This window comes from Ammospiza nelsoni, chromosome 27 (assembly GCF_027579445.1).
Source record: "Ammospiza nelsoni isolate bAmmNel1 chromosome 27, bAmmNel1.pri, whole genome shotgun sequence".
In the NCBI taxonomy this organism is placed as follows: Eukaryota; Metazoa; Chordata; class Aves; order Passeriformes; family Passerellidae; genus Ammospiza; species Ammospiza nelsoni.
This window is the reverse complement of record NC_080659.1, coordinates 1159013-1173127: the sequence shown is the minus strand read 5'-3', so window position 1 is coordinate 1173127 and position 14115 is coordinate 1159013. Positions and strand designations below refer to the sequence as shown.

The 14115-nt window shown below is 51.1% G+C and overlaps 1 protein-coding gene across 4 annotated transcripts in view; it reads left to right on the top strand.

Moving 5' to 3' along the window:
• The first annotated feature begins 806 nt into the window (after positions 1-806).
• MARCHF2 (membrane associated ring-CH-type finger 2) overlaps positions 807-14115 on the top strand; it is a 34754-nt gene continuing 21445 nt past the window's right edge. The window contains exons 1-2 of one of the 4 annotated variants that reach the window (XM_059489715.1): positions 807-825; positions 13167-13386. In XM_059489715.1, the coding sequence (XP_059345698.1) occupies positions 13211-13386 (176 nt within the window). In that variant the 5' untranslated portion in view covers positions 807-825; positions 13167-13210. Of the gene's footprint in view, positions 826-998; positions 1129-1287; positions 1307-3991; positions 4041-13166; positions 13387-14115 lie in introns of those variants that run through there. The other 3 variants (XM_059489713.1, XM_059489716.1, XM_059489714.1) reach the window with 3 other exon arrangements.

The window sequence follows — 14115 nt, the reverse complement described above, 5'->3', positions numbered from 1 at the left end:
AGAATAAGCTGGGGGGGCTCCCGAGCCAGAGCGCGGGACGGGGCGGGGATGCCCCTGCCAGCGCCCCGGGAGCGGCGGGACGGGGTTCGCGCTGTCCCCGGGGCTTTGCACTGCCGCAGGGCGCCGCGTTGGGCGGTGTCCCGGTGTCCCTCTGTTCCCGTGTCCCGCGGTCCTCGTGTCCCGCGCTGCCCGTGTCCCCCTGTCCCGGTGTCCGCCTGTCCCCGTGTCCCCCTATCCCGGTGTCCCGCTGTGCCCGTGTCCCGCGGTGCCCGTGTCCCCCTATCCCTCTGTCCCGCTGTCCCGCGGTGCCCGTGTCTCGCTGTGCCCGTGTCCCGCTGTGCCCGTGTCCCGCTGTGCCCGTGTCCCCCTATCCCTCTGTCCCGCTGTGCCCGTGTCCCCCTATCCCTCTGTCCCTCTGTCCCGCGGTGCCCGTGTCCCCCTATCCCTCTGTCCCGCTGTCCCTCTGTCCCGCTGTGGGGCCGGCGCTGGCCGAGCCCTCCCGGGGCTGGGGGCGGGGGCAGGGCGGGGGCGGGCCCTGCGCTGGGGGCGGAACAAGAGGGGAAGGGCGGGGCCCGGTGGCGGGGCGGGGCTGAGGGAGGGCGGGGCGTGGCCGCAGGGCCGCCATTGGCCGCCGGCCGTTGCCAGCGGGGTCGCGTTGCTACGCTAGCGGGTTACCCGCAGTCCATTGGACGCTCGGGAGCTGCGTCAGAGCGGTACGGGCGGGGGTTGGCGGGCGAGCGCTGGGGGGCGGGGCCCGGCGGCCGCCGCAGCCGGCGCTGGGGCGGCGCGCGCCGCGCTGAGGGGCCGCGGGCGCCGGGAGCGCAGGTACCGGACGGGGGGGGGGCGGCCGGGCCGGCCCCACGCCCCGCGCCGCGCCCACCGGCCCGGGCAGCGCTCCGGCGCGGGGCTGCGGCCGCGGCAGCGGCGTCCCGGCCGGGCCGGGCCGAGGCGGGCGGGCCCGGGAGCCCTGACAGCCCTCCCGGTGTCCCCGCCGAGGGGTGGCCCCGGTGTGCGGCGCCGCTCGTGCTGGGGAGCCGGAGCCGCGCTGCAGATCTCGGGGCCTCGCCCTCGGAGCGGCTGCCGCCGGCCCCGCTGCCCGCACGGGCCCCGTGCGAGACGCTGCCGCCGGTACGGACTGCGCCGTGTTCGCTGTGCGGGGCCCCGCGCCTGAGCCGCGGCTCTGCCGGGCCGGGCCGGGCTGCGCTGGGCTGGGCGGACCCGAGCCGGGCCGGGCCGGGCCGCCACTGCCCCCCGGGAGCGCCGGGGCTGTCGCGTACAAACAGCAGCAGCGACAGAAGTGCCGGAGGTTTGAGAAGCGCTGTTTGTTCATTAGATTCTTCTTCCCTGGGTGTGAGCAGTGATTAGGAAAAGTTTTCTTTGCCTCTGGGCTCCCGTACCTTTTTTTTTCACATGTTTGGGAGCGTTCTGGTGCCTGTTTTGCCTCCTGATCACACAGCCACGCTGCCTCGTGTGCAGAGATTTCCCAAGAGAACGAGCTCGGTGTCACAGCGCAGCTGAAGAAGTTGCTGCAGTCCTGTGCTGGAGCAGCAGCTGCTTTCCTCCGTGGTGTAAGCTTAGGGTTTGCGATGGACTTTACATAAACCGGCAGTCTTGAACTTTCTGTCTCGCTTAAACTCAGGTTTCTGAGCCGATTGTGACAGGCCAGAACTGCTGGTTTGTGAGATTTATCCAAGGGACAAGCCTGTGGCTCTTGTCCAGGAAGGTGATTGTGACATGGGAAGCGTTTTTGTTGCAGTCTCAAACACAAGAGCAGTAAAGTTGCTCTTGTTGTATCGAGATCTGGTGGGGGGACCAAGATTACAAACCAGAACACCATGCAGTGGTCTTGGAGGCTTCTGGAGTGTGAAGTTGCTTGCATGTAGTGCCCTCAGAAATGGTGCCACCAAGGCATGGGGTGATAGCTCTGCACTGCATGGTGCTGCTGGACCGAGGAGAGTTTAGGCTGTTGTCCTGTTGGAGGGAGCTGAGCAGAGCTCGAATTTTGCAGGCAGGCAGGTGAGGTGTTGCATATTGGGATGATGATGGTGAGCTGGAAGTGTCAGGGTTATCCGAAGCAGCTGTGGCTTTTTATTCTGCTTGTTTGTATTCAGTGTTCTGTCCCTGCCCTGATGTGTGTGATGAAGATCTGTCAGTGGGGATGTGATTCTCATCCAGCCCTGTGGCCTTTATTTGCTCATCCCTAAGGGACTGTTTCTGTTCCTCTCTTAACCCTCTCTATTACCAGCCCTTCATTTTCCTTGGCACTCTCATTCTCTTGCTCAACTCTCCTTCTAACAAGCATTTATCTCTGTGTCTTTCCCTTCTGATGCAGTTTCTAGCACTTTCTTGACCTTTTTCCAGGTTCTGGTTGAGAATGCCTGTGATGTCGCTGTGGTTGGCAGCTGCTTTGGCTGTGGGGACATAAAGCCCTGCTTGGCTGCCACTCCCACGTGCACAGTACAGTCCTCTGAACAGCTGGACATTAGTCTTGGCTTTCCAAAGCTAAAGTGTTTGAACACTTTTCTGCATCTCCAAAGGATTATGCAGGGGAGTGCTTGGAGGCTGGAAGTGCCCTGGTTTTTCAGGTGTGTTTGAAGCTGTGATGGTGTGTCACCCATCAGAAACAGAGGCTCAAAGGGAAGAGAGCTGGGACTCTAAAATCCCTTTGTCATATGCAGTGTGACAGTGAATTTAATAATTCTAGTTGAGGACAGAAGGTCTGATTCCCCCCAAGCACACACAGGGGAGCGTTGCAGGCAGCCTGCACCAGTAGGGAAGTGTTAACTGCCAAGAATAGAGCAGGTGGCACAGGGAATGGCCAAGTGTCACCCTAATGTGTAGTTCATGGACACTCTATACCAGCTATATAGCTGGGGTGTCTGTGTGTGGTTAGCTGATCAGCACGACTGCCTAAGTGGAAACAGAAAATGGCATCAGAACTAATGTTCCTCACTTTGGATGTGCTTGCTCTGTTTTGCTGTGGATTGCACAGGCTGCAGGGTGAGGTCACGCTGTGCTGGACGCCAAGGGGCCATGCAGATGAGCAGAGCTAAATGTACTGACTGTGAGCAGCTTCCCACAGAGTTCTTGCCTTCCTGGATGCTGGGAGAGGCCCTTTCCTCTTCCAGCTGATTGATGCTGGCCTGCATCAAGCAAGTGTAGCACACCATGTTTCCCTGGAAGAAAGTAAGCACTGTTTCCTTGAAACAGCAAAGTCAAAATGCATCCATGGCGAGCTGAGCCTGGTATGGGCTCTGAGACTCTGTGAGTTTGAGGGACTGTTGCAAGTCCTCAGGGTAGGACTTTGTAGTACTTCTGCAGGTAGAGGCACAAAGCAAAATGAGCACTTGAGGACTTGTTTCACTATTGTTTAAAATATCTTGGTTTTTCACACTAAGACCGCAGAAGCTTTTCTTAGAGAATGAAGGGAGGAATCCAGCACTGTGAACTATAAACTACATGATAAGTTTATTTTTCCTCCACTTGCCTTTGACTTAGCTTTGGATATTTGGAGATTTCAGAGTTTCTCTTTCCAAACTAGTTTGTTTTCCCTTCTAGACTGAAGTTTGAGCTGGTGTGTCTCTTCTCCCTCCCAGTCTAATTTACTCTGGTTAACCTTATGCTTCTGCCTGCTCTGAGCTCCAGCCTTTCCCACAGTAGAGAAATGGTCTCAGTTAATGACTCTTGTCCTCTTGGAAGCGCTCTGGGCACGTCTCAGTGAGTGACACCTGGGCACACAAGCCATGAGGTAAAGCCCTGGGACTGCTTTCTGTGAAGGGAAGGAGTGCAGCACCCAGCCAGGGTGGGCCAGTGGGTCTCCACAAAGTCTGTCCGTCAGCTTTGCTGGCTGCTGAAGTGACGCATTAATCTGTGCTGAGCCTTATCAAGCGTGGCTTATCAAATTCATGGCTTATCAGCACAGTTCATGTCATGCACGTAAACAGCAGGATCTCCACCTCTCCAGTCCTGGTCTTGTTCTCTCCCCAGCTCCAGCTGTAGCAGCTGTTCCCTGGAACCTGTGTCTTTGTGCCATCTTTGTTGTAAGTAGACCAGCTCAGCTGTAGCTCATTGCAGCAGCAATGCAGCTCAGCTGGGAGATGGGGTTCCCCCCTGCAGCTGGTTTGGGAGAGCTTTTGGTGGCTCATCTTACTGGGTGAAAGTAGGGAAGTCACTCCTGAGTGTCTCAGGGTCTTGTGTACCTTTGCTGGGGATGGAATGTGCCTCTCCTGCTGTGCAGTGACAGCCTGTGAGAGCCCTAAGCACTGAAGGTGAAGTGCAGAATGACAACGTCCTGAAAGCAGGGACTGCTGGCATGTCCTGGGGCAGGGACTGAACCCTGTGCATCCTCCAGTGAAGGGAGCAGCCCAGCAGGAGCTGTACTGACCTGCAGCTCTTCCTACCCATCTGCCTTGCAAATACTTTTCCTGGCCCAGGCCTCTCTAGAAAGGTCTTACAGTTTGGAATCTGTCATTTGCCCCCGTTTCAAATAGATAGGCATCTGTAAGTTTTATTCCAGATTTTTTTGTAGCAATTCTAACGAAACTTTTTAGAACCTGACATGATTTTGTGTGGTTAACCTCAAAGACAGAAGTGCTGTAAGTGCAGTTGCAATTATAATCAGTTGTCACAAAATTAGTGATCAAAGCTGAAAGAAACATTCTCCTCCAGTTCCTAAAAAAAGGAAACAAGGGACAGGGAGCAGCACTGGCTGAGGAAATAAAAGTACAAACAAATCAAACTTATCTTCTAAAGCACTTTTCTGCAAAAAGGAGAACACACCAAGCTCATGTAGTCTTGGCTTGAACAGGGATTTCTTTGTTCAAAGCTTTGAGAGCTTTAGTTCTGTTTCAGCTGAAAGCTTTTTGGGGTTAGATTTGAGAGTGGTGGGAGGGGAAAGGTAAACTTCATTTCTGGACTGTTTTCAATTTATTTCCTCCCAGTTTTTCTTGTGCTTCCCTGCAGACAAATCAGACAAGGCCTGTGTCCAGAAAAACTAAAAATGCAGCCTAAGCAAAACATTGCAAACTGAACTGAGAGAGTTTTGCAGCACAGATAGCAGTTCTGAAGTTTCACTTGAGGATTGAGGAGGGAAGCAGTAAGGAGTGGGCAGAAGGGAGGCAGGGGTGCTGCTGGCTGGGATCAGTGCCTCCTCCTCTCTGGCTGGCCACGGCCATGCTCTCGCTGGGTGTCTGTCTGCTCTGGAGCTCTGGTGACTCACACGCTGCCTCTGGTGGTGCCTTTGCTGGAAAGCTCTTTGAAAGCTGAACATTCTGAAGAGATTTGTGATACAGCTAGGTTGAAAAATAGAAATAGTGAAGTTGAATTGCAGATGAAATGTCTCCTGGGGGCTGAGTGTGTGCCTGGCTTCGTGCAGTGGCTCCCTGAGCATCGGGGCAGGCAGGGCTGCGCCGCCTTTGCTGTGGATTGTTCCAGCTCAGCTCATCTCCAAGCACAGTGCTGTTATCTGTACAGCAGTGTAAGTGGTGCTTTATAAACCAAGAAGGAAGACACTGGGGAGAATGCATATTCTTTCTGACCTGGGCTTCCCAGTCCTGAAATAATGTTTTGCATCCTCCTGAGTCGTGCCCTTCGAGGGACTGACCAGTTCTGTGGTGTGTGGGCACTGCAGTCTTGATCTGGTGCATGTGTTACTGCTACACCAAAATTCTGTTTCCTGAGGTATTAAGCATAGCTGGAAAATCCATTTGTTCTGAACAAACTGCAACTGCCTGGCAAGGGACTGTGCAGGACTGGGGAGCACTAGAGCTTTGACCTTGCTGCAGAGGCTGCCTCTGTTTAAAGAGGAGCTCGCTGGAGCAGTAGGGCTGGGAACAGAAGTGTCTGCTGCTGGTGTTTTGTAAAGCACGTGGGTGCAGAGAGATGTGAGGCCACACAGCTATGGTCCCTCAGCAGGGCAGGGCTGTGCTTGTGTCTGCTGGGCTGGCTGTTGTCCCCAGTGATGGACAGCCCTCTGCAAGAATTGTTTTGTAGGCATGATAATACATTTTTTTCCACCCTGGTTCATGGTTTCAGTTTCAAGTCCTTTTAATGCATCTTTCTTTCCCTGGAAAGAGTGATAAAATGCAGAGGGATGTGGGTACAGAGACTCTGCAGTTGCATTATGTAGCGGGTTGTGCTGCTGTTCATCTTTAAAAGCTGATGTCTTTTGAATCCTCAGAGGAGTCACAGGTGTTCCTCATGCCCCAGCTGGTTTTTGGTTGTTCCCTTATGAAACTTGTTATTAAAATGACTGAATTTTGATTGGAGATACCCTCTGCAAAGAATTTTCTTCTAATGTTGCAATTCGTTTTTCCAGATGTTGGTAATCAAAGTGCAGTAAACTTTCCTTTCATACGGCCTTGTGGCAGATAGCAAGTCTCAAAAGAGCTGAGATAACTTTGTTCATTTTGGCATTCCAGCTGTAGCATACAGCCTAATTGTTCTCAAGCACAGCAAGAAAAAAATCGTCCTTTAGGCTTCCTCTTTTTATACTGATTTTTTTTCTCAACATCTAAGCTTGAACCTTTTGCTTCTTTTTGAATATTGAGTAACTTTATTATGCAGTGAAGAAAACTTGTTTGAAGAACAATGGGTGAACAACACGACAGGTACCCTGAAATGAAGGGAGCTCTGCTGTGTTGCAGTTCTGCTCTATCCACATGAGACCCATGCCTTTGGCCTTGTTTAAAGCTTGGGGTTCTCACCTACTGGGAGCCCCACCAAGACCCACAGGAGCCTTCAGGACCTTCCTCTTTGCCAGCCAACAGTTTTCCATTGCTTCAGGACGTGGAGATGAAGTGAAACTCCTGCAGAAGTGAATCCAATATACTGATGTTTTGAAGAGGAGGGGTGTGTGTGGATGTTGGCTTTGGAAAACAGCAATTATTGATCACTAAGGCTTGCTGCAGTATTTTGCTTGGGGAATAGAACTCAGATGCTGGCATGTCTCCTCAGAAAAAATGGAAGTGGAAGACTGTCTCTTCATCTGTGTCTGCAAACTCATTTGCCATAATCTAAATAACAAGACTTCAGAGAGCTTCTAGAATATGTCTAAATAGTTTCTGAATATAGAGAAGTTATGATTGTTTGTCCCCAGCAGCAGCAGCCAGTGAGTGAAGCCTTGAGTTAGCAAGTGAGTGTTTGAAATAGTGGAGAGGCAGCCCAGCCAAGTGAGCTGTGGTCATGTGCCAATGTGACAAACACAGGAGTCCAGAAAGGCCGTGTCCTCTGAGCTTCTGGCCTCCTCCTGAGCGTTACAGGGTTAGACTTGGAGCATTTTTTTTTTAAACTCTGCCCCAGGGATGAGGCAGGTGAGCCTCTGGAGTCAGCCCAAAGCTTTTGCTGTTGGAGGTGTAGGAGGAGTTTCCTGGTGTGAAGTTTTATCAGAAGGTTCCCAAGCTCCCAGAACGTTGTGCCTTGCTTATTTTTTCCCCTTGCTTTTTGGGATTTGTTTTGAGCCCAGGGTCAGGGCTGTCCCCTGGCTCTGACTCACAGCATTGCTCCACTGGCATCCTCTGAAGAGCAAGTTGTGGCTGAAGTTTTTACAGCATCTCCTTCAGCTGAAACTTGACAGCCAAATGCTGCAAGCGGGGCAGAAATAGAGAAGCTCCTGGGGAGTGAAATGCTTTCCCCTCTGTTATTTACCAAATGTTAAGATGTTTTAGAAGCTGTTGCTTCAGATGGCATCAGATATTTTATTGAATATTGAGGCATATGCCATAAAATGCTGTGTCACTTTTCTCACTGGACAGGGCTCCTTGCACCCTGACTTTAGGGCTGTTGTATTCAGGTGACTTCTGAGCACAGGAATAATGAGATTTCCTCCCAGGCTCTGAGCATAGGGAAGAGTTGCTGATGGCTCAGCTGGGGGCAGATCCTGAGCTGGCTTTTTGAGTACTTTTAAGGTGTTACATGGGAGACCTGCAGGGTGACTTTGGGGAGTCAGTTGATGTATAAAATAGTGTATTTTTAATAACGAACAAAATAATACTGTGGCTTTCAACCCTCAGCAGAAAGTATGTTTAAACAAACAAAACTGAAAACAAAGCCCAGTGTGGGTCTGGTTCTTGGTGGGGGGAGATGGTTTGGGGTTTTTTTGTTTTGGTTTTTGTTGTTGTTTGGTTGGTCAGTTGGTTTTGTTTATTTTGTTTTGGTTTTCTTTAGATTAAACCACTTAGACAACCTTTGAACAGTACCAGGGAGCACTTCAGGCCACTCATCCCATCTGTATCTCTGGTGGCAGCCCTAGGTGTGTGATCTTGGGTGTGAGGCTGTAGAGGCCAGATGTGGAGAAGGGGATGCCCTGCCACTAAGCCAGAGCACAGAGCCACAGGTACCCTGGTGAGGCTGGTGCCTCAGTAGGCAGAACTGGTACTGGAGGGTGTGCTGCACACCTGGGACTGACCCTGGGCCGTGGGGAGATGTGCATCAGCTGTGTGAGATGGGGTGTGTGAGAGCAAGTGCTTGGATGTGTGCAGCAAGCAATTCTTTGTACGTCTCCCTCGAGATGGAGAGAGATGTTCACATGGTTGTAGGGCCCAGGATTTGGGAAATCCAGTTTTAGTGATGAAAAGGAAAGAGCTAATGTTAGGAAATGCCCTTTAGCAACTGAAAATCTTCAGTTCACTGGTGACATTTGCAGGATCATATGATTAGAAAACTCAGTGTCTGTGTGCCCAAAGTGGCTAAAAGGGCTTTGGAAAGCAGGCTGGGAAGCTTTGCACCCAGGCTTAAACATCAGCTCATGTGAGGAGGGGTCAGAGCTCTGATTTGCCATCAGTGAATGGGTTACCTGCTAAAAATAAAAGAAGTCCTTGTGTACAGATGGGTGGGTTGTGTTGGCTGCACAACTTGGTTATCTCTGTGGGACCATGGGTGAGGGACCAGGGCTGGGTTCCAGCAGTCAGGGCAATGGGTTGCTCAGTGAGAGGAGCAGAGCTGGCTGCTGGCAGCCTCAGTGTTGGGTGTTGTTTGATGGAGATGTCCCAGGGAAGCCAGTCTGCTCAGGAGCTGGTGCCTACACTCTGCACCAGAGCAGGTTTGCTCTGGATCCTATCAAAGCCACAGGATTGCTCCAAGGCTTTACACTGGTTGGGATATTCATTGTGGACAGGCCTCAACCTGCCCCTGACAGTCCCCATTTCTGCCATCATTTGGCTGAAGCCTTTCCTGCTGTCATTCTCATCTTGATTGTGCTTTTCCTTTTGTGGCTTTGATCCAGATGTTCATCTGGTGTGCTGTGGTTTCCCTGTCTGGGAGAAATAACTGTTTCATCCATCTTCGAAGTCAAATATGGAGAGCAGAGCTGGGGGACCTTTTAGCTCCTTGACTCCTGCTTACCTCTGCTGGGCACATCTCCTGCATGGAGAGCACTGGTCCGACCAGATCTCTGCAGTCTTTTGAGGGGGTTTTGCCCACCTCATTGCCCTTTGGATGGTATAAACTGGATTACAAATCTCATTGCAGTGCATGGGGACTGGCCAGGGAGAGTGTCTTGCAGGTGTGTTTCACTTAAGCCATGGAGCAGGATCTTGCACCAGCCTGGTCTCTGCCTTGGGGAGTGACAGAGCACAAGCTGCTCTTCAGGGACTGACTCATTTTGTCACACATGTTAGTTTTGGAATTCTAGTGCAGAATTCACTCTTCTGAGACAGCTTTCCACAGACAGCGTTTGGGTTCTTTTCAGTTTGAGTAATTATCTACAAACTCAGCCCTTTATATTCTGGATCTGCTCAGAAGCTGAGGATGCAAAATGTTGCTGAGAAGAGCCTTCCCATTTATTTGCTAATGTCTAACTGTGGCAGCAGAAGGGATGTTGATAATAAACCTAGTGTCTCTGAGACTTTTTAAAAAAATATGTGCAAGAAATGTATCCCCAAGGAATGGGCTCAGAAAACACAGGTGCTTAGAAAAAATACAGTGTGTGGTTCAAACCAGCTGTTTGGGTCTTGCTTCTCACACTGAGATTTTGATGTTTCTGCTGTAAACAGAGCTGGGGAAGGGGCTGGAGCACAGATCTGATGATGAGTGGCTGAGGGAGCTGACTGTTCAGAAAAGGAAGTTTGGGGGGACCTTCTTGCTCAGTAAAACTCCCTGAAAGGAGAGTTCAGCTAGGTGGGGGTCATTCACTTCTCCCAGGAAATCAGTGTCAGGAAGAGAGGAAACAACCTCAAATTGTACTGGGAAGGTTTGGGCTGAAAAAACTCCATCATGGAATGTGTGGTCAGGCAGTGGCACAGGCTGCCCAGGGCAGTGGTGGAATCACCATCCCTGCAGGGATTTAAAAACTGTGGATGTGGCACTTGGGGACATGGGTTTGTGTTGGGCTTGGCAGTGCTGGGGGAGCAGTTGGACGAGATGATTTCAAAGGCTGTTTCCAACCTGAATGATTCTGTGAACACTGGGTTTGGGTTGGATGAGCTGTTGACTATTGTGAGAGAAGGCTGTGTTGATGTGCTGATCCTTCAGGGATCAGGAAAGGGACTGACTTGGCTGTACACCATGGTTCATGTTCCACTGGATATGCAACTGGACCCGAGTGCACTGCAGATGTTGTCTTTGGATTTCAGTTACTTCTTTACTAACCATGAAAATCTTGCTGCTTTTCCTTCATATTTGCTGAATGGCATGAGTCAGATATTAAAGCAGTGACTTCAGGTTCCACCCTGGGCTGGACCCTGACAAGGAAACACCAAATAACTCGTAACAGAAACCTGTGCATTTCCTGAAGAACAGTAGGGTGGCCATTCCCTTCCAGCCCCAACAGAGCCCTGGGGCAAGGCCATGGGGCTGCCTGTGTCTGTCAGATGTGGAGCACAAAGAGCCTCAGTATAAATACTCCCAGGACACAGTCAGTGAGGGCAGTTTTATTCCAGTATGCAGAATGGACTTTTTCCTCTGAACTTTAAAATAAACAACATTTTGGCCAAACAAATGGAACTGACCTTTTTATTAAAAGCATATATCTTCTCATGCTTGTTTCAGTAAGAGGTTGTTAATTTTATAGAACTCCTTAATTTGCGGGACAGCTGACTTAAGTAATTCCAATAGCACTTATCATCTTACTTTTTGCTCCTTGCAGCTGGAGAGTTTGTAGCCTTTTCTTTGAGGAGGAGAAATAAGAAAAGTAGCTCTAACTCTGTGTGTTCTTTGCACAGGTGGAGAGAGAGGCTGAGTCTATCAAGTTAATTTTTAAATTGATGAAAAGATTCAAGTTCATGCTGAAGAGGATTGACCTGCCCACAAGCTCAAGCTTATTCCTGCTCAGATGTGAAGGAAGGATTACAGATAGTTATCAAGAGCAGCTTTGAAAAAGAGATTAGAAAGTCTTCTATTAGATGTTAGAAACTATTCTGTAAAGTGAGGGAATCCTTGGGATCTGGTTCTGAGACACCAGAGAAGGGCTCTCTCCCTCTTGAATAGGTGTACATGAAGGAAGCTGTCGTGACACATGAAGCCCTTGGTTGTGTGAGTTGCTCAATTTCCAAGACATGACAAAGCGCTTGTGCTTACCCAAATGAGTGTTTTCAGGGCTTCAAGCATCATGTTCTTGTACCAGCTTTTTGGCCTTTTTCCTCTGTAGTGTGGCCAAGCCTCCAGCCAGGAACAAGCCCTTATTTTCTTTAGTTATTTTTGTTAGATTTTGGCTTAGTTGAACCTGACAGAACTGCAGTTTCATGAGAATGTTTGACTCCTGTTGTCCTCAGAGATCTCAAAACAAAAACCTTTCCTTGGATGGGATGGTGAAGATTTGTTTGCTGGCTCCTACCCCCAGGAGGCAAGGATTGCTGATTCCCCCCACTCCCCCAAAATGTAACAAACCTAATTGTTTTCATATATCTTATTTGGGGCTGTGGTTGTTTTATTTCCTTTTATTCCTCCCCTTTTTTCCTTTTTATTGCTTTCATTTGAACTTCTTTTATGGATTTATTTCATCTTGAAATCCAGCCACCAGGATGAGGCAGCATTCCAGCTCTGATCCCAGCAGTGCTGGTGCACAGGGATTACTGTGCATGCCTTACATAAGGCAGTCCTGTTTACAGACACAGGGATTTTGGTTTTACCAGCAGTACAATGTTGTTGGATTGTGTTCAGTGTGACTCACTGTAACCTCAGCTCTTTATTTCTGCACAGCTGCCTCTCAGCGACCAGGTTAAAGGCGATTGGCAAAACCAGGATTTTTCTAAATCTGCAGAGCATACCCTATTTTGGGGATGAGATACCCTGGCCAGGGAGGAACTGGCTGTTTCTGGCAGCTTGGGTGAGCTGCTGCCTTACCTCAAAGGCAGAGAGCTCTCCTTTCCACATGTGGCTCATCAGAGCCAGCTCCTGGTTTGCCATATTGGGCTTTTCTCTGCACCTTCTCTCCATTTCTTGCATTTGCTGTTTGTTCTGTGTCTTCTCTTTGCTGGGTGAATGTTGAAAATGTGCTGGTGTGCTTTGCTGTTTGCAAGTGACTCTTGTGAAAGTCATGGTTGGTCTGAACAGTTGAAAGGGAAAGGAGTCAGGCTGGCCTGGTGCCCTTCCCAAGGAGCATTTTTGATGGTTTTGGGATGTCCATGTCCACACATTCACTGCTGGGATGTACCACAGCGGATGTAGAAATGGGAGCATGTGTATTTCTTCAATGAAATAAGGAGAAAAAACATCAAAGATGGGATGGGAGAGCCTTTTGTGCTTGGACAGTCCTTCAAGTGGTCAGGAAGCTTCTGAAGGCAGCTGAGAAGGGCCTCCTGAGCCCAGCCACCTAAACTGGTTTAGGTGCCCTGTTCAGGTGAAACTTTGCTGTATTTATGGAGAGTATGAATGTAAGTTTTCAGGATGGCTGTAGCCAGAGCAGCACAGGCCCATGGGGCTTCTGGTTGCCTTCCCCATCTCTGTATCAGCACATTTAGTTTGAAAGGCTTCATCAGGTTAAAGGGTGGTTACCAGGAATTCTCTCTGGGAAAGGCAGATTTGCAATTCTGATGGTAAGTTATGTAAGTAGAACACTTGGAGCCTTAATGTTATGGTAAGGCAGCCTCACAAAGCCTGTTAAAGGGGACAGAAGACACAAAAAACTCGCGTGTGTTGGGGCCTGGGGCGCTGCTGGCACGAGTGGGGCTGGAGGACCGTGAGGGGTTGGGGGTTCCGGGGTTCTGGATCTGACTGCGGTGCTGTTCCTGCAGGTCTCCCGGGTGCCGGGCCCGGGACAGCGGGGCCCAGAGCTGCCATGACGACAGGCGACTGCTGCCACCTCCCCGGCTCCCTGTGCGACTGCCCGGGCAGCGCTGCCCTGTCCAAGTCTGTGGAGGAGTCGGACATGGGCCGCCCTCAGTACATCACGCAGGTCACGGCCAAGGACGGCCGGCTCCTCTCCACCGTCATCAAGGCGCTGGGCGCCCAGAGGTGAGGCTGCTGCAGGGACGGGCTCGGAGCCGCGGCTGGGCCCTTCCCCTGGCTCGGGGGCAGGGAGACAGCAGAGTCTCGTTGTGTGAAGGAGTTTGCGGGGCGCTGATGGCGGGCGGGACTGCTCGGGGCCGGCCGCTCCCAGGGCCCTCAGCCGGGCTCCTGCCGCCCTCAGGGCGCGGGCAGCGCCTCCGGCCGCGCTGCGCTCCCGGCCTGGGGGCTGAGCCCGGGCCGTGCTCCCGGGCACTGTGCTGGGCACGGGGAGCTCAGCCCTCGTTTAGGAACGTCCATGGAGCGAAGGCGTGGTGTTGATCTTCAGCCGCAGGGAGGGGACGGTGTTTGTGTTGCAGGAAGTACCCCATCCAGCTATTGCTAGAGGGGACACGTGGCAGCTTCACTAGCTCAGACTCCTCCTGATGCGACTTCTTGTCATTTATTTTGAGTCGCTTCCAGAGTAGAAGACATTTGGCAGCATTGTTCAGTCCATCTACTGAGAGCTGTCACATTTTGTGTTCAGAAATCCTGTCTGAACAGCTGTTACTTGTTTCAATGAGTTTGGTCAAACATTTGTATGATACAAAAGCAGTGATTGCAGACATGGGGGAGAGATGCAGGGAAGCTGGATGAGAATAGAGGCAAACATAATTGCAGCAAACCTGGAGCAGGTCAATAAAAATGTGAAAGTAACTGGACTTGCTCTATGGCAGTAGATAGGGTGAGAAGCTGTTT